General features: G+C 43.8%; 1 protein-coding gene across 1 annotated transcript in view; it reads left to right on the top strand.

The window, feature by feature from the left end:
- Window positions 1–21,979, top strand: part of IL31RA (interleukin 31 receptor A) — a 50,806-nt gene extending 28,827 nt beyond the window's left edge. The window contains exons 8-15 of the mRNA XM_069556514.1: window positions 2,956–3,172; window positions 8,543–8,725; window positions 9,728–9,829; window positions 12,187–12,333; window positions 14,638–14,778; window positions 17,791–17,884; window positions 19,496–19,577; window positions 20,913–21,979. Coding sequence (XP_069412615.1) covers window positions 2,956–3,172; window positions 8,543–8,725; window positions 9,728–9,829; window positions 12,187–12,333; window positions 14,638–14,778; window positions 17,791–17,884; window positions 19,496–19,577; window positions 20,913–21,359 — 1,413 coding nt within the window. The 3' untranslated portion in view covers window positions 21,360–21,979. The remainder of the gene's footprint in view (window positions 1–2,955; window positions 3,173–8,542; window positions 8,726–9,727; window positions 9,830–12,186; window positions 12,334–14,637; window positions 14,779–17,790; window positions 17,885–19,495; window positions 19,578–20,912) is intronic.
- Window positions 21,980–22,483: the final 504 nt, after the last annotated feature.

Raw genomic sequence — 22,483 nt, 5'->3', positions numbered from 1 at the left:
CCCCAGAGCACTGGGATAATGGGGTGCAAGGATAGAACAGGGGCCAAATGGTCCTTTGTAGGATGGATACGTCGGGATGAGGAACAAAGGAGGAGCCAGGTTAGTACCGAGGACACGAAACAGGGGATGAGAGGTGATGGTAGGAAAAAGGATAGAAAAGGAGGGGAAGAGGGAATCAGTAGGAAAGGAAAAGGGCAAACAGAGGGGGAAAAAAACAGCCAGAAAGTAGGAGAGAGGAGTTGGGGGAAAGAAGAGAGGGAGGAGAGCAGTGAGATGCCCTGATTCTTTGGTGTGTCTCCAGATTTCTCAGGAAATACTCATTGGGTTATCTCATACTTGCTCAAGTCTGGGCAGGTTTCAAATGCTCTTGAAAAGGGGGAAATCACCCTGCTTTTTCCAAAAGACACTCCATTCCCAGCTACCTCAGGGTTGGAGATCCTTCTACCTCTCTCCTCTCCCCACCCCAAGGACAAGAGGGACACCCTCAGTGGCAGCAGGCAAGGGAGAACACAGCCCGTGGTGTTGGGAAATCTTCGAGAATTGATCCCAGACGTTGTTGAGTTCTTTCTCAGTCATCAAGTGTGGAAACGAGTTACTCTGTTGACGTATTTCTGAGAAGGAAAGTAAACAAGGGCACATCCTGTGTGTGGCCAGACCCACATAGGTCAAGTAGGCCAACCTGTGAAGTAGGTGAGATGGACTTGAACACCCTTCTTCTCCCCCTCGCCTGGGGACTGGTCTTCCTTTTGCTTCAACAGAGTTTTCTAAGAATTAGAGCTGCTTAAAAAAGAATGAACTAAAATCAGATCGTGGTGACGATTGCACAACTCTTGACTATACTAAAAGCCACTGAGTTGCACATGCCAAGAAAGTGAATTTTCTGATATGTGAATTATATCTCAAGAAAACTATTAGTTTATTATAAAAAGAGAATGAGTTATCATGAAAGATAAATGCCTCCCAGTCATTAGGAAGATGTTTAACTGACTTTTTATGTCATGGGAGGTGTAAAGGAAATTCTCAAACCAGAAAGACAGTGGGGCAAAGTGACTTCTGAAGTCCTTCTGACTTTATATTCAGTCATTCTGCTCATCTCTCTGTGTAACCAGTAACAGAAAGAGAAAAACAGGAAAGCCCTCTAATTCCTGAGAAATATTCAGCATGCTGATCTCTAGCAAAACATGGGCTCAGGTTCAAGGCTGAAAAAAAGAGGTTGGCCTGGAGCCCCTGGGGTCACCTTCATTTCTCACCAAGGATTTGGTCTGGTAGGGTAACCTTGAATGTTCTAGTCCTCTTAGCTGGAATGTCTGGTTGGGGAAGCTTGCTTTCTCCTTGGAGAGGGTGTTATGGGGATAAAAGGACAGGGCGCTCTCCAACCCCTGGACGTTTCCATGAAAGAAATGACCCAGGGCCAGAACAGACTTGGGATTGGCTCAGAGGAAATGCCTCAACTTTTGTTTATGCTTCTCTGTCCATTACCAATATCCATTGAATCATAGAAAAAGCAAAAGAATTCCAGAAAAATACCTGTATCTGTTTCATAGACTACACTAAAGCCTTTGACTGTGTGGATAACAACAAACAATGGAAAATTTTTCATGAGATGGGAATATTAGACCACCTTACCTGCCTCCTGAGAAACCTTATGAAGGTCAAGAAACAACAGTTAGAACTGGACATGGAACAACAGACTGGTTCCAAATTGGGAAAGGAGTATGTCAAGGCTGTATATTGTCACCCTGCTTATTTAACTTATATGCAGAGCACATCATGTGAAATGACAGGCTGGATGAAGCACAAGCTGGAATCAAGATTGCCAGGAGAAACATCAGTAAACTCAGATATGCAGATGACACCACCCTTATGGCAGAAAGTGAAGAGGAACCTCTTGATGAAAGTGAAAGAGAAGAGTGAAAAAGTTGGCTTAAAACTCAACATTTAGAAAACTAAGATCATGGCATCTGGTCCCATCACTTCATGGCAAATAGATGGAGAAACAATGGAAACAGTGAGAAACTTTATTTTCTTGGGATCCAAAGAGCCCACTGTGGATGGTGACTGCAGCCATGAAATTAAAAGATGCTTGCTCCTTGGAAGAAAAGCTATGACAAGCCTAGACAGTGTATTAAAAAGCAGAGACATTACCTTGCCTACAAATGTCCTATAAGTCAAAGCTATGTTTTTCCTTTAGTTGTGTATGTATGTGAGAGCTGGACAATAAAAAAAGCTGAGCACCGAAAAATTTATGCCTTCGAACTGTGGTGCTGGAGAAGACTCTTGAGAGTCCCTTGGACAGCAAAGAGATCAAACCAGTCCATCCTAAAGAAAATCAGCCCTGAATATTCATTGGAAGAACTGATGCTGAAGCTGAAGCTCCAGTACTTTGGCCACCTGATACGAAGAGCTGACTCACTGGATAAGATCCTGATGCTGGGAAAGATTGAAGGCAGGAGGAGAAGTGGGTAACAGAGGACGAGATGGTTGAATGGCATCATCGACTCAATGGATTTGAGTCTGAGCAAGCTCCGGGAAAGAGTAGAGGACAGGGAAGCCTGGTGTGCTGCATGCAGTCCATGAGGTCGCAAAGAGTTGGACATGACTGAGTGACTGAACAACAACCACTTCCATTTAAGACAGAGAGAAAGATGCTGCCTAAAGAAAGAAGGAGTGGTTTGCTTGCACTGGGGTTTGGGCATCATGCTAGTTTAGCTTTGTGGAATTAGACTCATGTCGAGGGTTTATACCAAGAGACCATTTAGAAATCCCCTCTTCTGGCATTTGGAGGGTTAACATGGCACAAGGTATGTTACTCATCCCAGAGGGATCATCACATGGTTATAGTTTAGCACCTAATAGTTAATATCACCTCCCATCCCTGATTCCCACCATTTATTACTATCTCAATGACTTTCTTTCTTTGCTGTTAGCAGTAAATTTTGTTTCCTTTGTGTTCAGAAGGCAAAAGGAACCCCAGTCCTGGAGAAAGTACTTGGTTACAACATATGGTATTTTCCAGAAAACAATACTAACCTCACAAAGACAATGAATACTACTAACCAGCAGCCTGAACTGTACCTGGGAAACCAGACCTACTGGATACATGTGATTTCTTATAATTCTCTTGGGAAATCTCCAGAGGCCACCTTGAGGATTCCAGCTATTGATGAAAAGTGTGAGTATGACATAAACTTCTTATTTAGATGCCTAACCCCATCTGATATGCCAAGGAGTTGTCCCTATCCTCTCAATGGTTGCTGTTTTTTTAGCATCAAAATGAAAATGAAGTAAGGACACTTTAGGTTAAGGTGGGGTGATCATAATCTTCAATTAATTAATGAGCTTCTTGAAATAATTTTCTTTTGGAATAAAGCCTGTGTTGAAAATCAGATTTCGTAAATCATATGATACACAGTCATGAGCCAGAAGTTCTGTGTGCAGCATGTATTTGTTTTATTCTGAGTGAGTATAAGCTGGATTGAGCATTATAAAACTGTCAGATCTGCCATGTTTATCCTCAGTGGCTAAAAGATGTCTTTCGAAATCTTCCCTTTACAGTGCTGACCATATCCCAGTCTTGATTTGTTCACTCTCCTGTTTTCTTCCAGAGAAGGCAATGGCACCCCACTCCAGTACTCTTGCCTGGAAAGTCCCGTGGACGGAGGAGCCTGGTGGGCTGCAGTCCATGGGGTTGCTAAGAGTCGGACACGATTGAGCGACTTCACTTTCACTTTTCACTTTCCTGCATTGGAGAAGGAAATGGCAACCCACTCCAGTGTTCTTGCCTGGAGAATCCCAGGGATGGTGGAGCCTGATGGGCTGCGGTCTCTGGGGTCGCACAGAGTCGGACACGACTGAAGCGACTTAGTAGCAGCAGCAGCTGTTTTCTTCCTTTTCTCCCTCCCATTTGACTATCTAGTTAGGGATATTTCTAATTTAATTAGAAATTAGTTAATTGTTGTTGTTCAGTTGCTAAGTAGTGTCTGACTCTTTGCAACCCCATGGACTGCCTCATGCCATAGGTTTATTCTTGCCAATAATTGCTCATTACACCTTTAATTAATTTAAAAAACGTTGCTACTTTCATACAAACTTATATTTTATATCCTGTTTTGGAATAAAATAGTTTCTTTGAGTCTTATTCAAGGAATATCAGGCAATCTATTTCCTCTTCCTGACTTTATTTTCTCTATAGATCTTATTGCTGTTGTTCAATTGATAAGTCATGTCTGACTCTTTTGCAACTCCGTGGGCTGTAACCCACCAAGTTCCTTTATCCATGGGATTTCCCATGCAAGAATGCTGGGGTGGGTTGCCATTTCCTTCTCCAGGGGATCTTCCTGACTCAGGGAAGGAACCCTCGTCTCCTGTGTCTCTGCAACAACGTGCAGCAATGGCAGCTATTTGCAACAGAGCCCTGCAAAACCTAAAACGTTTACCATTTGACCCTTTACAGGCCTCTTTGCAGTTCCCAGTCCAAGACATTTAAGAATGTGATGTTTTACAGAATTTTGTTTAATAGAGTCACCTGGAGAATAGTTATAATGATAAGTGTAACTTTAACAATCATTAGCTGTAATCATCCAGCATTGTCTATTAGGATGTGTCAGACATTGTGCTAAAATGATACAGTTCAATCTAATTTTAGCCTCAAATGACCCATGAGATAGGTGCTATCAGGTTTACTTTTTAGCTGATGAAGCTGTGATTCAGGAAAGCTTAGTAATTTGCCAAAGATCTCTCAGGTGGACTTAACCACAGGTCTACATGATTCCAAACTTGTCCAATATATTTTATCCAGAACTGTGGACTTAGTAAAGTGACTTAGAAATCTAATCACAGCTGCTGTGTGATACTGAACGATTATTTTCCTCTGTGGACCTCTATTTTCCTATCTTTCAAATAAATAATTGAAATAGAAACACCTTCAGGTTCCTTTTGGCCCCAAGACAAGAAGCTCTGCCTCTAGGAGACCTTAGCCAGCAGACAGCTGTGGAGTGGTCTGAGGCAGGACATGGCAAAACATGGCCAGTTGTCCAATGAGGAGGTTGGTACTGAGTTGAGGTAGGGTTCAAGTTGGGCTAGGAGGGTGGGCAAAGATGAAGCACTGCTAGCATCTGAGAATGGTATTTGATGGGCCCAGAGTGACTGACTTCATACAAATCATAAGAAATTAATGGCTTTTGCAATCTAAGTCCCTTTCCTCTTTTCTCAAGAGGGATCTATTTCCTACCACATCTGGGGGTGTATTGTGTTTGGAGAAGTTGCTCAAAAAGTGATTATTGAGTGATGGAGGCAATTAGTCGACATTCAGTAGAACAATGACTTGGAAACTTCTTTCAACAACCCTTAATGCTGCCCAGGCCCTTTCATCTTGCTAGGCTGACTTATGGCTTGATTCCACACCCTCTGTGGTCCAGAATCTGTGCTTATTTCTTAACTCTTTAGACCTGGCTTCTGCTTCTCAGAGTTCTAATGCTGCTAAAGAGAAAGAGTGTGTGGTTAGCAACCAACATGCACTTCCATCTTCAAGTTGGGATGTTCGTGCAAGTGGTTTATTAATCAGAAAAGGAAGGAAGGCCAGGGAAGAGGAGGAAGAGGAGGCTGAGCCAAAGATGCTGATTGATTTTCCCAAATCTCAACAAAGCGCCATAGACTAGGTGACTTCAAACAACAGAAACTCAACTGCCTCATTGTTCTGCAGGCTAGAAGTCTGAAAATCAGGCATTGGCAAGACCGTGCTCCCTTAAAAACTTCTAAGGGAGGATCCTTCCTTTTTATTCCAGCTTCTGGAAGCCCCAGGCTTTCCTTGGCTTGTATCAGTATAATTCTAATCCAACTCATTCCTCACATGACCAGCTTCCTGTGTGTGTGTCTGTCTCTGCATTAAAATTCCACTTTTAAAGAGACCAGTCATATTGGGCTAAGGACTCTCATCTTATTTTAGCCACTTACATCTGCTTTCCAAATGAGGTTACATTCTGCAATACCAAGAATATCTTCTGCAGGCACACAATTCAACCCATAATGGTTCTATCTGAGTTGACAGTCCTGGGGAGGGTGGCTCTAGCCTGACCCTGCACAGGAACTCTGAATTTTGTTACAGGTCAAAGTTATCCCAAGCAGGCAACATATAAAGACAGCAAAAGGCATCAGAGGGGATCGGTTGGCAGTTTAGTCTCTTAAGTCGTGTCCGACTCTTGCGCCCCATGGACTATATAGCCTGCAGGCCCCTCTGCCCATGGGATTCTCCAGGCAAGAATATTGGAGTGGGTTGCCATTTCCTTCTCCAGGGGCTCTTCCCAACCCAGGAATTGAACCCAGGTCTCCTGTATTGCAGGCAGATTCTTTACCAACTGAGGGGATCAGGGAACACTAATGTTACCTGCTTCAAGAGGCTGAGTAAGTTTCCAAATGCTCCAATAATGACTTTCAGCTTGACTGCAACAGTGACTAAGGATGCTTAGAGGCTGTGAGCAGGGGAAGGCAGGGAGGAGAGAGCTGGAATGCTAGGGCTTAGGTGGGGTTGATTTCCTGGCTCTGTACTGCTTGCCCCACTCCAGCTTCACAATTTCCCCATGTCTCAGAGCTGCCCTTTCAAGTTGACAGATTCTCTGGCCTTGCCTCTAGACCAGATGCTGAAGTCTCTCATAAAGGCCCAGTATGGGGAAAGAACTCCTTTCCCATCAATTGTGAGCTTCAAGAACAGAGGCTCCTAAATACATACACAGCCCTCTGGGGCTTGTTGTTTTCCTTTTATTTTAAATTAATTTTTATTGGAGTATAGTTGCTTTTGGAGGGGGGAGCTTCCTTGGTGGCTCAGATGGTAAAGAATCTGACTGCAATGCAGGAGACCTGCGTTCGATCCCTGGGTCAGGAAGATTCCCCTAGAGAAGGAAGTGTCTACCCATTCCAGTATTGTTGCCTAGGAAAGCCCATGAACAGAGGAGCCTGGTGGGCTACAGTCCATGGAGTCACAAAGAGTTGGACACGACTTAATAATGACTAATATGCACACAGTTGCTTTACAGTGTTGTGTTAGTTTCTGCTGTACAGCAAAATGAATCGGTTATACATATTCACATATCCCCTCATTTTTAGATTTCCTTCCCATTTCTTTGGCTTCCCTGATAGCTCAGTTGGTAAAGAATCCGCCTGCAATGCAGGAGACCCTGGTTCGATTCCTGGGTCGGGAAGATACCCTGGAGAAGGGATAGGCTATCCACTCTAGTATTCTTTGGCTTCCCTTGTGGCTCAGCTGGTAAAGAATCTGCCTGCAAGGCAGGAGACCTGGGTTCGACCCCTGGGTTGGGAAGATCCCCCGGAGAAGGGAGCAGCTACCCACTCCAGTATTCTGGCCTGGAGAATTCCGTGGCTACAGTCCATGGGGTCCCAAAGAGTTGGACACAACTGAGCAACTTTCACTTTCCCATTTAGGTCACCACGGAGCACTGAATAAAGTTCCTTTTGCCATAGAGTAGGTTCTCATTAGTTATCTTTTTTACACATAGTAATGTATTTGTTGCATAGGCATAGCAGAATTTAGTACCCCCTGGCCTCTTATGCCAAATCTCTATACTTGCCTAGGTTTCCAACTTCAAGAGGCATTTTAGCTTTTTTTGAGGGACTCTATCTCATCTTCTGCCCTCATCCAGGACCATCTTTTATGTTTATTTAAAAATGCTTCCTGTGGATTCCAATTCTAAAGGCTCAGGGTTGTTGCAGGTGGTGAGGAGTAGAAGAGGGGAAAGCCACATGCTGTGGTCTTCTGAGCCCCACTCCTTCATGCCCTCCTTCTCCTCCTTCTCTCCCCACATCTCCAGTAGTGCTCTTTTCTGCGTATCCAGAACATTTTCAGTAAGGGAACTCTCTGATTCTGATTAGACCCCAGGTACTAGATTTGAAGCCACATGTTCAACTTTTCTACTAAAGAACACTGTGGACTGTTTTCCCGCCTGTCTTTTTGCTAGGTCTGCAGGGAATGTAGTCATTTACCTATTGGTCCACAAATAGGTGCTTCATTTGAGTGTGTCTATATCCTTCTGTAGCAGACACAATTCTTCCTACCTGAAGATGGGACTGCATAGACAGGTTGTATAGCACCAGTTTAGATAGTTTAAATTCAAAGTCATCACCCTGGTATGATTTTAGGGTCACCAGCTTCCAGCTTCCCAGTCACAAAATTATAGATGCCTGAAATTCTACCTTTAGAGATCCATTCTTTGTCTCCGGCTTACTTTCCTTTTGACTTGCACAGACCTCAGAGCTGCCAGGTAATTCTTCTTAGTCATCAACTGTCTAGTAAGATTCTCTGCTGGCAACAGGCAAATTTAGGGAAGATAACAAAAGGCACTTCATCAAATATTAAGAGTAAGGAAAAGGGATACAATAAAAACATTAAAAATAGCATCCTAGTGGAAGGTGGCAGTGGAGATCCTGAACTTTGACCTTCTTTACACTTTGGGCAGTGAATAGATGTAAATGTGGTTGGTGCATCTGGAGGATGAGTTCGGTGTTGTGAAGCAATCTTTCCCTCTCCTTTCAGCGTTCCAGTGCATCGAGGCCATGCACACCAGCCTCACTCAGGACCAGCTGGTGGTGGAGTGGCAAAGCTCTGCTCTAGAGGTTGATACATGGATGGTGGAGTGGGTCCCAGACTTGGATGCAAAGCCCTTGGCCATCTCCTGGGAGTCTGTGTCTCACACCAGGAACTGGACAATCCAGCAAGGTAGCCAGTGAGGACCCCACAGGTTCTTGCTGTGTAGGATTCACTTTCATTTTTACCGGTTTTAAAATCCTTAATTTTGGCTTCTTACCTGTAAATTGTGAGTAATAGAATTTGACAGGCTAGGGCAAGCTTAGTGACATGTGCTTCTTGGCATTTCCCAGCATTGCTGGAATAAGAAGCCATGAGCATCAGACTAGGCAGCTGACGTGTTTCCAGGTGGAAAGTACCCTCTTTGGTGGTGGACACCCACCATCAGAGAGCTCTTTCCAGATACCGTGATCATGTGGATGCAATGTGGAAATCATGTGATTGCGTGGAAACACCGGACTTTGTATCCCATCTGTCCTACTCAGGGGGCCTCCTTCAGTTCTGGCTGCATGTTTAGGTTCTAGGGCCCTTCCCCAAGTGACTGATACAGAGAATAGCCTTCTTTTCAAGAAAGTCCCTGCTCCATATAAGACATTTAAGTGAGGCTTTACTCTCCCAGTCCTATCACCCCAACCATTTTTAATACTTAATAGCATCTATATGAAGAATTATACTTATGTAGGGATGCAGACAGACAGAAGAGCTAGAATTTATGGTAGCTGAGTTCTCTAGGGTGATATGCTATTGAAAGAAGAATTAAGTTTATTCTGAGGTGCATCCCAAATGATGTAACAAAGTCAGTGACGAAGGAGAGCCTGGATCTCTTACTTCTCCTTTCCTGGGTGGCTCAACCATTTTGTCAGAGTGGTGCAGGTTTGGTTCTAGGAATTAGTTTTTAAATGTTAGAACCAACATAGATATTAGAGACCATCCAACTTAACTCCCTTATTTTCCAGATGTGGAGACGATAGGGAAATAAAATACCTTCTGTAAGTCATATGTCCTAAGTCTTAGTCTAGCGTTCCTTCCTCTATGCTGTGCTCTGCACCTAACGCTTCTTTCTCCCTCCCTCCCTCCTTCTCTCTCTTTCCCTCCCGCTGCCCCATTCCCTCTCTACCTCCCCTTTTTCTACAGATGAACTGAAACCTTTCTGGTGCTATAATATCTCTGTGTATCCAATGTTGCAAAACCGAGTGGGTGAACCATATTCCATCCAGGCTTATGTCAAAGAAGGTGGTATGTATGGACAAGGTTCCACTGGGCAAAGGCAACTCTGGGGCCTATCCATCATTTACCCAAGGCTGCGAAGGCCTGTAGCTTGTTCACAGTTGCTTTAGTGCTTATCCTTGCTGCACATTTAGCTTGTAGTAAGCTATGTATACTTATTACAGTTTGTAGTAGTTGACACAGTTGGGGTCAAAGTATGGAGTCACTGAATTTTAAAGCTGTGGTGGACATTAGAGATCATCAAGCTCAAGTCCCTCATCTCACAAAAGCAAGGCTCAAAGAGGTGAACCAACTTGCCCAGAGTCACAAAGAAACAGTGCCAACAGCTCTATAATCAGAAAAGACCAAGCTAGGGACCCTAAGAATAACTTGGAGATGCTAAAAAATTATATTTGATTGTATAACAATAAGCAAAGGTTTTATTGGTGAACTGCCGGGGTCCAGCCCCGGTGGATCCAGGGTAATTCGAAGTGGAGATGGAATCGGTGTCCTAGGAAAAAACTTATTTAATTACAGATATAGATTAGAAACGGATAGTGTAGTAGGAAATATTAGTGGAGAAAAAGAGGCTGAATAACTTGGTTTATGTGGGATACCAAAAAAATTCCAAGACAAGGAATTTGCACCATCTACGTTGGGCCACCGGTGCCACTTGAATATCAGAAGATGCCCCTCCTCGGGCTCCTTCTCACATGGAACTTAAAAGCCAGGGCAAGTAAGTAGACGTGGCAAGCACCCATTCTCCAGAGGGGAATTCAGCCAGAAAAATGGGGAGCAAGAAAGAAACGACACGGGGGAATCAGTCTTTCCAGAAACTGATCCAATCTCTTTATTTTTTAGGTTTGCTTATATACCCTTTGTTACACATAGAGACAAATGGAAACTTTAAAGTCACATGGGGGTCGGCAGTCCTGACCTTTATCAAAATCAGGTGCTTCACATAAATGTATACAAAACAGGTCATAGGGGTTTTACATCATCTTCTGGCCATGAGGCCTGCTGACATTTTACGACCCTTTCTTTCTGATAATCGTCAGTTAACCAGAAAACTTATTTTTTCCAAGGGTGTTTTTCTTAAACCAGGCGCCACCCTCTGAAGGTACCAGATAAAGTTGCATTCCTATAGGGTGAGGGTGTAGTGGGTTATAACTAAGAAAGGAATTTATTTAACCTAAGGTTAACATGATTAATCTTAAAGGTTAATACTTATTTCTCCTATATGCTAGTTATATTTATTATAAGGGCAGGGAATATGGAGATTTAGCAGCAAACATCAGCCCAACAAATGAAAACCCTTCACTGATGTTCCCCTTAAGATCTATTTAGTCTTAAGATAGTGATAAAGTTACATTTTTACATAGCAAGGACACAGTGATTTATAACAAAGTACAGTGAGTAACAGAAGAGAAAATTCATTAATTCAAAAAGTCTAGTATTGCTAACATCAAAAACTACTATATTTCCTTTTCTATATTCCAAATACATTAATATATTCCCAGGTGCCTAAGGATATGGAGGCCTGGCAGCAATCATTGACTCAACAATGAGAAAAGCCCTATGCTAATTAAGATTTTCAAAATACTCCAAACTCTCTGTGCTGTTTATGGTTGAGAAGTAGTAAACAATCATGTGCCTAGTGGCAGGAGTGTGAATAATCCTGTCACACAAACTAGTCTGCCAGCAGAGAGGTTTGACCTGAGACACCCTTGTCACGCCCAGGAATTTTTATTGACTGGACCTGCAAGTTTACTCCTTCTCCGAGAGAACTGGTGGGGAACAGCCCCCCATAAAGTCAGAGGTGTAGGTGAGAGCATGAAACAGTAAAGTAGGTAGACTCTGGTTTTGGGGGTAGATGCTCGGGAACAGGGGGTTTCCTGAGGCTCCATCTTGCCTTTGTGTATGCCGAAGCCTCCTTCCTCATGACCTTTGCCATGGGTGGAGTTCCTCACGCTGGCTCCCGGCATCAAACCACTCAGACTTTACTTCTACCTTTTTGGAAGTTAACATCTTCCAGATTCAACCTTAGGAAATATATCCTGTCACTCAAAGATAGCTCACGGAGGCATAATCTTCAACGGTTTGATAATAGCTATTACACGTATGGATGAAAGAGCTGGGTGCCAAATTAGTGAGAGGTCTATGAGGAAGTACTCTTTCTCTGGTCTTTGACTCTGCTTCTCTTCCTGTTTGAGAGGCATGATTCTAGACAACAGTTTTCTCAAGACAAGTTGATTCATCATTTCCCTACTCTGCCCCATCTCCCACCCCCAGCACTGATTACAGTTTGAGGACAGGGCAGAGACTTCGTAGGGGAAGGACCTGCTGGGGTGTGATTCGGTGTTCATTTGTCTCCTCGTCCTATAAAGTTCCATCAGAAGGTCCCAAGATGAAGGTGGAGAACATTGGTGTGAGGACAGTCACAATTACATGGAAGGAGATACCCAAGCATCAGAGAAATGGCTTCATCAACAATTACACCATATTTTACCAAGCTGAAGATGGAAAGGAATTCTGTAAGTGAGCTTATAGTCAAGCTGAAAGAACCCCAAGCCCCAGATAGATGCTGCAGCTAGACCTGCTATCGAGGTAGATCCTGTGGTGGGTGCCCTTCCATTTTGCAGGAATCACTAACTTCCTTGAGATTCTCTGAAAACAGAGTCAAGGGTGTCCATCTCTTGAGTTTTTAAGAGTCAAATGAGGTTGAAATGACTGTACCTGAGAGTCCTGTAGGGACCAGAGAAATTGATACAATTTGTGCCCATCAGGCTGTGAACAGTGGGCCTCCTGGGAGCTTCTTGACCTTTACTCCAGAGTGGCACATGCCTAGATTAAAGGCTAGAGGGGACAGACCCTGTTTGGTGGCACTTGCTTCAGTGAAGGACCCTTTACAATGGCTTCTACTGTCCACTGCCTTTTTCTTGCATCTACAATATTGCCTGACATCTTCAATTGTGGGCTAGGCCTGGGTTTCTGTTTAGGCTAATTTTTTTTGTTGTTATGGTAAAATACATATAATGTAAATTTTACCATTTCAAACATGTGAAAGTATACAATTTAGTGGCACTAAGTATTAAGCATCCATAATGTTGTAACCATAACACTACTTATTTCCACTCCAAACAGAAACTGTGTACCCATCAATCAGTCACTTCCTTACCCTTGTCCCACAGTCCGCGGCCACCAGAAAACTCCTTTCTGTTTCTATGGGTTTACCTATTCTGGATATTTCATATAAACAGAATCATACAATATGTGACCTTTTTTTTTTTTTTTTGGCCTGGCTTCTATCACTTGGCATAATGTGTTCAAAGTTCATCCATGTTGTAGCATGTATTAGTCCCTCATTCCTTTTTATGGCTAAATAATATTTTTTTATATCAAGAAACATTTTTTAAAATCCATTCATCAGTTGATAAAACATTTTAGCCGCTGTGATTAATGCTGCTGTGAACATTGGTGTATAAATATCTGTTTGAATCTCTGCTTTTAATTCTTTGGGGGTATATACTAGGATTAGAATTGCTAGGTCATTTGGGAATTCTAAGTTAACTTACCAAGGAGCCACCAAACTGTTTTCCATAGCAGCTATACCAATTTACATTACTACCAGCAATAAATTAGAGTTCTAGTTTTCTACATCCTTATCAACACTTGTTATTTTCCATTTTTAAAAAGTGTGGCTGTCCTAGTGGGTATAAAATGCTATCTCAATGTGATTTTTTAAAAATGTATTTATATATAATTGAAGGATAATTGCTTTACAACAACGTGTTGGTTTCTGTCATATATCAACATGAACCAGCCAAATCAATGTGGTTTTGATTTGCACTTCCATAATAACTAATGATGTAGAGAATCTTTTATATGTGTTTGTTGTCCATTTGTATATCTTCTTTTTTAAATTTTTATTTTTACTTTATTTTACTTTACAATACTGTATTGGTTTTGCCATACATTGACATGAATCCACCACAGGTGTACATGCGTTCCCAAACGTGAACCCCCCTCCCACCTCCCTCCCCATAACATCTCTCTGGGTCATCACCGTGTGCCAGCCCCAAGCATGCTGTATCCTGCATCGGACATAGACTGGCGATTCGATTCTTACATGATAGTATACATGTTTCAATGCCATTCTCCCAAATCATCCCACCCTCTCCCTCTCCCTCTGAGTCCGATTATACAGAGTGAAGTAAGCCAGAAAGAAAAACACCAATACAGTATACTAACACATACATATGGAATTTAGAAAGATGGCGATGATGACCCTGTATGCAAGACAGCAAAAAAGACACAGATGTGTATATCTTCTTTAGAGAAAGTCTTTTCAGTCTCTTTGCTCATTTTTAAATTGGGCTGTTTGTCTTTCAGTTGTTCAGTTGTTAGGGTGTTTTTTTTTTTTAAATTCTGGATACAAATTCCTTATCAAATGTATGATTTGCAAATATTTTTTCCATTCTGTGAGTTTTTCCCTCTCTTGATAGTGTCTTTTGATGCACAAGAACTTTTAATTTTGATGAAGTGCAGTTTAATCTTTCTGCTGCTTCTGTGCTGAAGTCATATTTAAGAAGTCTTTGTCATATTCAAGGCCATATAGATCTACCCTATGTGGTTTTGTAAGCATTTTATAGTTTTAACTCTTATATTTAGGTCTTTGATCCATCTTAATAAGCTAATTATAATGGATAGAGAGATAGGAGTGTGAGATGGCCAAGCTTGGAAGCACACAGGTTCCAGTGCTCTTATTTGAGCTGCAATAAAGCACAGTTTTCACTTGAGTTTGGCTGTGGTGTTTGACTTCTATATTTTTCCTTTAGCCAAGACAGTCAACTCCAGCATCCTGCAGTATGACCTGGAGTCCCTGACACGAAAGACCTCTTACACTGTTTGGGTCAAGGCCAGCACCAGTGCTGGGGGAGTTGATGGCCCCAGGATAAACTTCAAGACATTGTCAATTAGTGAGTACTCCTTTATTCCCTGGGAATGTCTCCTTGGCATTTCTCCTAGGCCAGTCACAGGTGGTGTTTGCCAGGGGCAGGGGGAAGCCAAGTAAAAGGGTGAAGTAGGAAGAACCATTTGTTCTCTGACTCACTGGCCTTCCAGGAAAACATATGAGTAATGGGAGGGAGGGCAGGAAGACTGAGAGCTGAATTTGGAAAGATGGTTCATTTTGCTTCTTCTTCGGGGGTAGCCCCAAATCTTCATAGAGAGGAGGGATCAAGTTAATGCCAACTTTACTGACCCTTCAAACCAGCCCCACCTGAAGACAGTCCCCAGTTCACAGTCGTCAATCCCTGTGTGTCAAACAAGTAAAAACCTTGCACCATTGACCCACTTAATGTCACATTTGTGGAGTCTTCTGAGTAAAAAAGTGCATAATATGTTCTAGTAATCAGATTTTATATTAAAAATGGGAGAAAGAAAAATTTAATAAATACAACAATAATATAAAATATAATGTGATTCATATGATGCTTGTGGGGGCTATTCAAGAGGGAAAGAAGATGGGCTGAGAAGGGAGATGAAAGAGAAAAAAGAAAGGAAGATGGGAGAAACAGGTTAATTTTTCCAAGTCTTTGAATGACAGAGATTTGATTGTTCAGTTGAGTTCAGTTCAGTTCAGTCGCTCAGTCGTGTCTAACTCTTTGTGACCCCATGAATCGCAGCATGCCAGGCCTCCCTGTCCATCACCAACTCCCGGAGTTCACTCAAACTCACGTCCATCGAGTCAGTGATGCCATCCAGCCATCTCATCCTCGGTCATCCCCTTCTCCTCCTGCCCCCAATCCCTCCCAGCATCAGAGTCTTTTCCAGTGAGTCAACTCTTTGCATGAGGTTGGCAAAGCACTGGAGTTTCCGCTTTAGCATCATTCCTTCCAAAGAAATCCCAGGGCTGATCTCCTTCAGAATGGACTGGTTGGATCTCCTTGATATACTAACACTGTTTTTAAAAATGAAACTTAAAAGTGAAAGAATATTGCAAAATTTCAATAAAAGCTAGAAATAGTCTAAGTATTCTTGGAAGTCCCTTGTTTATCATGTTTCCAAGAGAAGACAAGTAGTTTATGGTTCTAGAAAATGTGGGTACAGTATATGTTTCTACACAGAAAACATGTTCTTTTTTTATTGACTGAAACATTGTCTTTAGGGACTTCTTTTTTGATACTGCTCTTTAAAATTTTTAAAAATCGTGTTATATTTTTACAACACTAGGCACAAATTGCATTATCTGGTGGAATTTCTCTAGGGGTCAACTTGAAGGCAAAATTCTACCTTGGAGCCTTTCTTACCTTTGGTTCTTATAGATCTCCCTGCTTCTATCTTTGATCCTCTACCATCTGTTTTCCACACAGCAGCCAGAGTTTAGAATCCTAGATGCCCTGCTTAAAAGCCACCAGTGGCTTCTGTTGTATTTTAAATAAAATCCAAACTCCTTCCCATAGCTTTTAGGGCCCTTCCTCATCTGTCCCTTCCTGGGCTCACCTCCCACCACTTCCCAATTATGTTCCCACTTATGCTCCTGCATCTGCTCTTTTTTCTGCCTGGAATGCTTTCCCCAAAATGAACATGGCTCATTCCTTCTCATTATTCACATTAGCTCAAATTTCACTTCTCCCAAGAGCCTTCCTTTGCCACCCTATCTAAAGGTGCTAACTCCTATCCTACTTTACCCTAGTTATTCTCTAATAATAGAAATAATTTTTAAAAATACCCATTTTATCTGAAATAATCTTGCATTATTTATTGTCTCAATTCTTGTACAATTCTTTACTCTCATGTAAACTCCATGAGAGTAGGGATTCTTGTGTTTCTTGCTGTTTATTTTCTTACTCAGAATAGTGTTTGGCAAATTGTAAGTTCTCAGAAATTGTTTATTAAATGAATGAAACTGGAGGATGAACCTGGGGAACATAATTTCTGTCAGTATTATTCAGGGAAGGAGAAATGAAATGAATTTGAATTAAATTGGAAGAAAATTGACAAGGAATATGTTGCTAAAACTACTGGTTCGGTTCAGTTCAGTTCAGTCACTCAGTCATGTCCGACTCTTTGCAACCCCATGAACCACAGCACGCCAGGCCTCCCTGTCCATCACCAACTCCTGGAGTCCACCCAAACCCGTGTCCATTGAGTCGGTGATGCCATCCAACCATCTCATCCTCTGTCGTCCCCTTCTCCTCCCGCCTTCAACCTTTCCCAGCATCAGGGTCTTTCCAATGAATCAGCTCTTCACATCAGGAGGCCAAAGTATTGGAGTTTCAGCTTCAAAATCAGTCCTACCAATGAACACTCAGGACTGATCTCCTTTAGGATGGACTGGTTGGATCTCCTTGCAGTCCAAGGGACTCTCAAGAGTCTTCTCCAACACCACAGTTCAAAAGCATTAATTCTTTGGCTCTCAGCTTTCTTTATAGTCCAGCTCTCACATCCATACATGACCACTGGAAAAACCATAGCCTTGACTAGAGAAACCTGTGCTGGCAAAGTAATGTCTCTGTTTTTCAATATGCTCTCTAGGTTGGTCATAACTTTCCTTCTAAGGAGTAAGCATCTTTTAATTTCATGGCTGCAATCACCATCTGCAGTGATTTTAAAGCCCAGAAAAATAAAGTCAGCCACTATTTCCACTGTTTCCCCATCTATTTGCCGTGAAGTGATGGGATGGGATGCCATGATCTTTGTTTTCTGAATGTTGAGCTTTAAGCCAACTTTTTCACTCTCCTCTTTCACTTTCATCAAGAGGCTCTTTAGTTCTTCTTTGCTTTCTGCCATAAGGGTGGTGTCATCTGCATATCTGAGGTTATTGATATTTCTCCTGGCAATCTTGATTCCGGCTTGTGCTTCCTCCAGCCCAGCATTTCTCATGATGTACTCTGCATAAAAACTGGAAGGAATTATTAATGTTTGATTTTTGTCAAGAAAGTAAGGAGCTCAGCCTACTACTGACTTTTGTTCTCCTTTTCCCAAAGGTGTCTTTGAGATTTTTCTTGTAACTTCTCTGGTTGGAGGGGGCCTTCTTATTCTCATCATCCTGATGGTGGCATATGGCATCAAAAAACCCAAGTGAGTTTGGAGACAACAATGTGGGCCCTCAAAATCAGGGATGGAAAGGGGGTAGAAGGCACCATGGGTGGAAGAGGGCACTCTGCCATTTAGGCATATTCGTTCATTTTTTGATTTTTCACATAGCTACTGAGTTTATCATGTGCCTTACACTGTGGCACATCAGAATTCTAACTGGAGCAGATGATCTCCACCCCCCCACAGCCCCATGTACCAGGCCTAGGACTTTTTGAAGCCAGGGAAGTGCCAGCTGCCTCACAGGCTTTATCTGCTATGTTCTGCAATTGAGACTAGAGCTGGGGAGAAGATCCTCTCTCTCAGTGTCTAGTGGGGACCACTGGCAGCAGCAAAGGGTCTCCAGGTGGCCAGCTTCTCTTCTAGGTAGAGTAGGGAGCAGGGTGCCCATGGTGCTGGAGCACTGGCTAGCACATGCCCAGCATAGACTGCTCCTTGCTAGTTACACAGTGTTGGAGGGCGGGCTGAAGGCCATTTGTCCTGCCTGCTCTGGCCACTGTATGGAAGGAAGCCTGTCTTCAGGGTCTTGTGCTTTCTCTCCCGGGGTGCCTCATTCTACCCTGAGGGTCACAGGCTCCCTCCCTGGTAGGCCTCTCTCTCCAGAACTGCACAGTTGTGAGCCTTCTCTGCCAAGCTGCGCTTGCGTGTGCACGTGCGCTAAGTCACTTCAGTCGTGTCTGACTCTTTGCGACCCTAGAAACCCCGACTAGGGACCATAGCCTGCCAGACTCCTCTGTCTGTGGGATTCTCCAGGCAAGAATACTGGAGTGGGTTGCCATGCCCACCTCCAGGGGGTCTTTCCAGCCCAGGGATTGAACCCACGTCTCTAATGTCTCCTGCATTGGCGGGTGGGTTCTTTACCACTGACGCCACCTGGGAAGCCCAAGATGTGCTTAGTTATGGTCAGACTAAGTCAACCTCAGTTCCTGTGGATTGTAACTGAATCTTCAGCACAAATTCTTGTACATTTTGCATATCTAAAAGCTCCCAGGTGCTGATGATGCTGCTGGTTGGGAACCACACTTTGAGAATCACTGCTCTAAAATATGGGTATCTTATAAGACTTAGAGTGTTTCCTTTCCTGTGGAATAAATCTCAAACAAATGGCTCTGCAATAGTGTGATTCCCGGCACCAGGATCAGGGGGTGGGAACACAGTGGCAGGAGAGTGGGAAAGAGTAGCTTTGTCTGGGGAAAGGTCTCCCTCCATCACATCCCACAGATAACTTTCAGTTTCACCACCCACCCGCCCCCAACAAAGTATTTTGTTTTCTCAGTTTCCATCAGGAGGCTGTGAGCTTACCATTATTCAATAGGGAGCCATACAGTTCCCCATGTGTGTGTGCATGCTCAGTCATGTCTGATTCTTTGTGACCCCCATGGACTGTAGCCGACCAGGCTCCTTTGTCCATGGAATTTTCCAGGCCAGAATATTGGTGTGGGATGCCATTTCCTTCTCCAGGGGATCTTCCCAACTTGAACCTGGGTCTTGCGTCTCCTCCATTGGAAGGCGAGTTAACACTCTTTCGGTTTGGCCATGCAGTACAAGTAAAATGCTTCTTGCACTCACTTCCTGTTTTAAAATCTCTCTTATTAGCAAACTGAAGCACCTATGTTGGCCTGATGTTCCCAACCCTGCTGAAAGCAGTATAGCCACGTGGTGTGGAGATGATTTCAAGGTAAACACTCCTGTTTCTATTAAGGAGATTGTGAGCAGGCTGGTTATGGGAGGTGGACAGGATGTTGCAGGTGGGGAGCAGTCCTGGGCTGAGATTTGCACAGGGTTCACATAAGGGGAACTCGAGGTTTAAACATCCCAGGGAATGGCTGGCAGGACAAGTGGAATCAGCCTTCCTGGAACAACTTTGACCTCAATCTTTGGACAAGAGGAAAGGACTTCATTAGGCTCATAGAACCTGGTGTTTGCTGGGCATAGAACTGGTCCTATAAAGGATGCCACAGAAGAAAGACACTGGCCTTACCTTTAAGGACCTGACTGTCCAGTTAGAAAGAAGGAGAGCCCAGCTATAAGGTTGGAGGCCATTGAAAAAGCAGCCTGGAGCAAATGAATCCAGAAACCTTGACTGCTTATGTGCATTTCTGTCCAAAGGCTGGGGCAGGCTGCATCAAATTGTTTTTCTCAGATTGGAGAAGTTGGCAGTGGGTATTCTCATGAGTTATTCATAATAGAAAGTTTCCTTTCACATACATTTTGAAAGTGAAAACTGTCCTGAAATTTTTAAGGTTTAATTTCTTGGTTAAGTAGAAATAATCCCAATCAAGCATAACCTTTAAAACCTTATTATTGAAGGACTATTTTCAGTATCCCTTGATCCAGGAATTTTTAGTATTAGCCCTCATTTCAATTCAGAAGACTTTTTAACATGGACATTAAAATTATTTTATTATTTATTTAATTAAATTTTTGTTATTTTTATTTTCTTCTCTCATCATTCATGTATTATCCTATTTAACTTCCTACTGATCAAAAGTTATTAAGAGAGTAAATTAATTCATAGGAAGTATTGTCTGATGTCTAAAATGTTTTTTGAATTATCTGTAGCACCCACTTATTAATCACTCAGTATATGCCAGGCATTGAACTAGGCTCTGAGAATGCAAAGAGGTCAGACCCTGCCCCTGCCAGGAAGCCATCTTTGATTTTTCTGGTGACATTGGGGAAATCATTTGTATTTATGACTGTGGTTTTTCCATCTGTAAGAGTTTTAATTTTGATGCCTCCATCTCCACTGGGATTCTGTGAGCCTGTGATTATATGAAAAATAGCTTTGGGCTCCCTATAAGAAGAAATTATTTCAATATAGTGTGTTCTTCTCAGGAAATAGGCTTCTCTTGCCAAGCTCCCATGGAAGGGCACCACTTCTAGCCTCTGAGATGAATGTGGCAGACTAGTGCAGAGGTGGGCTTTGGGTGTCCCAAGCCCAATAGCTTTTGTCTACATCACATGTGGCCCCCAAATGACCACTGAGGGCGTGTCTCTCTCACTTTCCCAGGGTAAGCTAAATCTGAAGGAGTTTGACGACTCTGTGAACAGAGAAGACGGGATTCTAAAACCATGTTACTCACCCAATGACCTTATTGACAAGTTGGTGGTGAACTTTGAGAGTTTTCTGGAAGTGGTTTCCACTGAGGATCCTGGAAAGGTTTGGGAAAATATCTTGGGAGGAGAAAAGAATGAGTACGTGGCCTCCCCAAACAGGCCTTACTGTCTCGCTGTTTCAGCCAAGATTCCACCCGGAGGGCCCCAGTGCCTGTGCTCAGGGATGCTAGAGGGGACCTGCCCAGAAGCCAGAGAGCAGCTTCTCCCTCCCGTCCAGGGCTTTGGGCCAGACCATCTCTGTGAGGAAGGAGCACCAAACCCATACTTGAAAAATTCAGTGACAACCAGAGAATTTCTCGTGTCTGAAAAACGTCCAGAGCAAATCCACAGAGAAGTCTAAGTGCTGCCGTGGCTTGACTCCCACTGTGTCTCAGTGTGGGTGACACACAGAGGGGGAAGGTATGGCTACAAGAGCTTTCTTGGCATCTTCCCATCCTGCTGGTGTTAGAGAAAGCCTTGCACACCCCCAGACTTGGTTGGTACAGACGTGGAATTTGCTTGAGAAGAAAGGATGCTGATCAGCCTGAGCACTTTGCAGACGAAGAACAATTTTGTCGTTGTTGTTGTCCACCTGACAAGCTGTCCCTGAGGCCCCTGGCAGATGGACTTAGAGGGGCAGTAGACACTGGAGGCAGACATATGTGGCCTTCCCAAGGAAGTGGACCTTGGGCATGGCCTGTGCTGGCGCCGCTCCTCGCAGCTCCAGGAGAGACTTTCCCTGTTGCCAGAAGACCGTTGTTTAGTTGGCACTTGGGTGACCTGCTGGGAGTCGAGGGGATCTCCCATCTCCTTGACTTCCCTGGCTCTAGGCTCTACTCTGAGGCAGCCCTGGCCTCGCTTTAGAGTCGCTTTAAATCTCTCTTTCAACACAGAGGCGGCAAGTGGGGTGGCCTTCTAGATGGAGTGCCTGAAACACCTCATTACCCTCATTAAATCTTAAGTGTTTGCAGCAACAACCAACCCAGGACTCTTGCCCTTGGCCCACTCCATGCCTGCAGCGGGGGGTGGAGGAACAAGGGAAGGCCTCAGCATGGTGCTGGGGGAGGGACGCTAGCCTGGGCTGGCAGGTCCGCCCTGCTGTCCAGGTCATAGCCCAGCCCTACCAACAGTTTCCAGAGGCCCCTGCTGCCCCTCCGTCTGTACCCAAGCCTGGGGGTTGAAAGGCACTGTAGATGGAAGTGGCTTTTTGACAGGGACTCTGGTCCCTCATGCTGGCCCGGAGCCCAGGAATGCTTATGGAACACACCCTGCAAAGGCCTCTCCCCAGAAGCAGCCAAGCAGGGCCTGCACCCGTGGAATGCTTAGTAACTGTGCTGCTCCCACACCGGGCTCCTCTGCCTTCACCCGACACAGCCGGGAGCCCACAACCTTGACTGGCCCAAGGGCTGATGGCAGACCCCTGGGAACTTGCGGCTGGCCCTGGGCTCACACCCTGCGCACAGTGGCTTGCTGGCGTTGGTGATG

The sequence above is a fragment of the Ovis canadensis genome, chromosome 16 (genome assembly GCF_042477335.2).
Source record: "Ovis canadensis isolate MfBH-ARS-UI-01 breed Bighorn chromosome 16, ARS-UI_OviCan_v2, whole genome shotgun sequence".
In the NCBI taxonomy this organism is placed as follows: Eukaryota; Metazoa; Chordata; class Mammalia; order Artiodactyla; family Bovidae; genus Ovis; species Ovis canadensis.
This window is presented reverse-complemented; position numbering and strand designations above follow the sequence as displayed.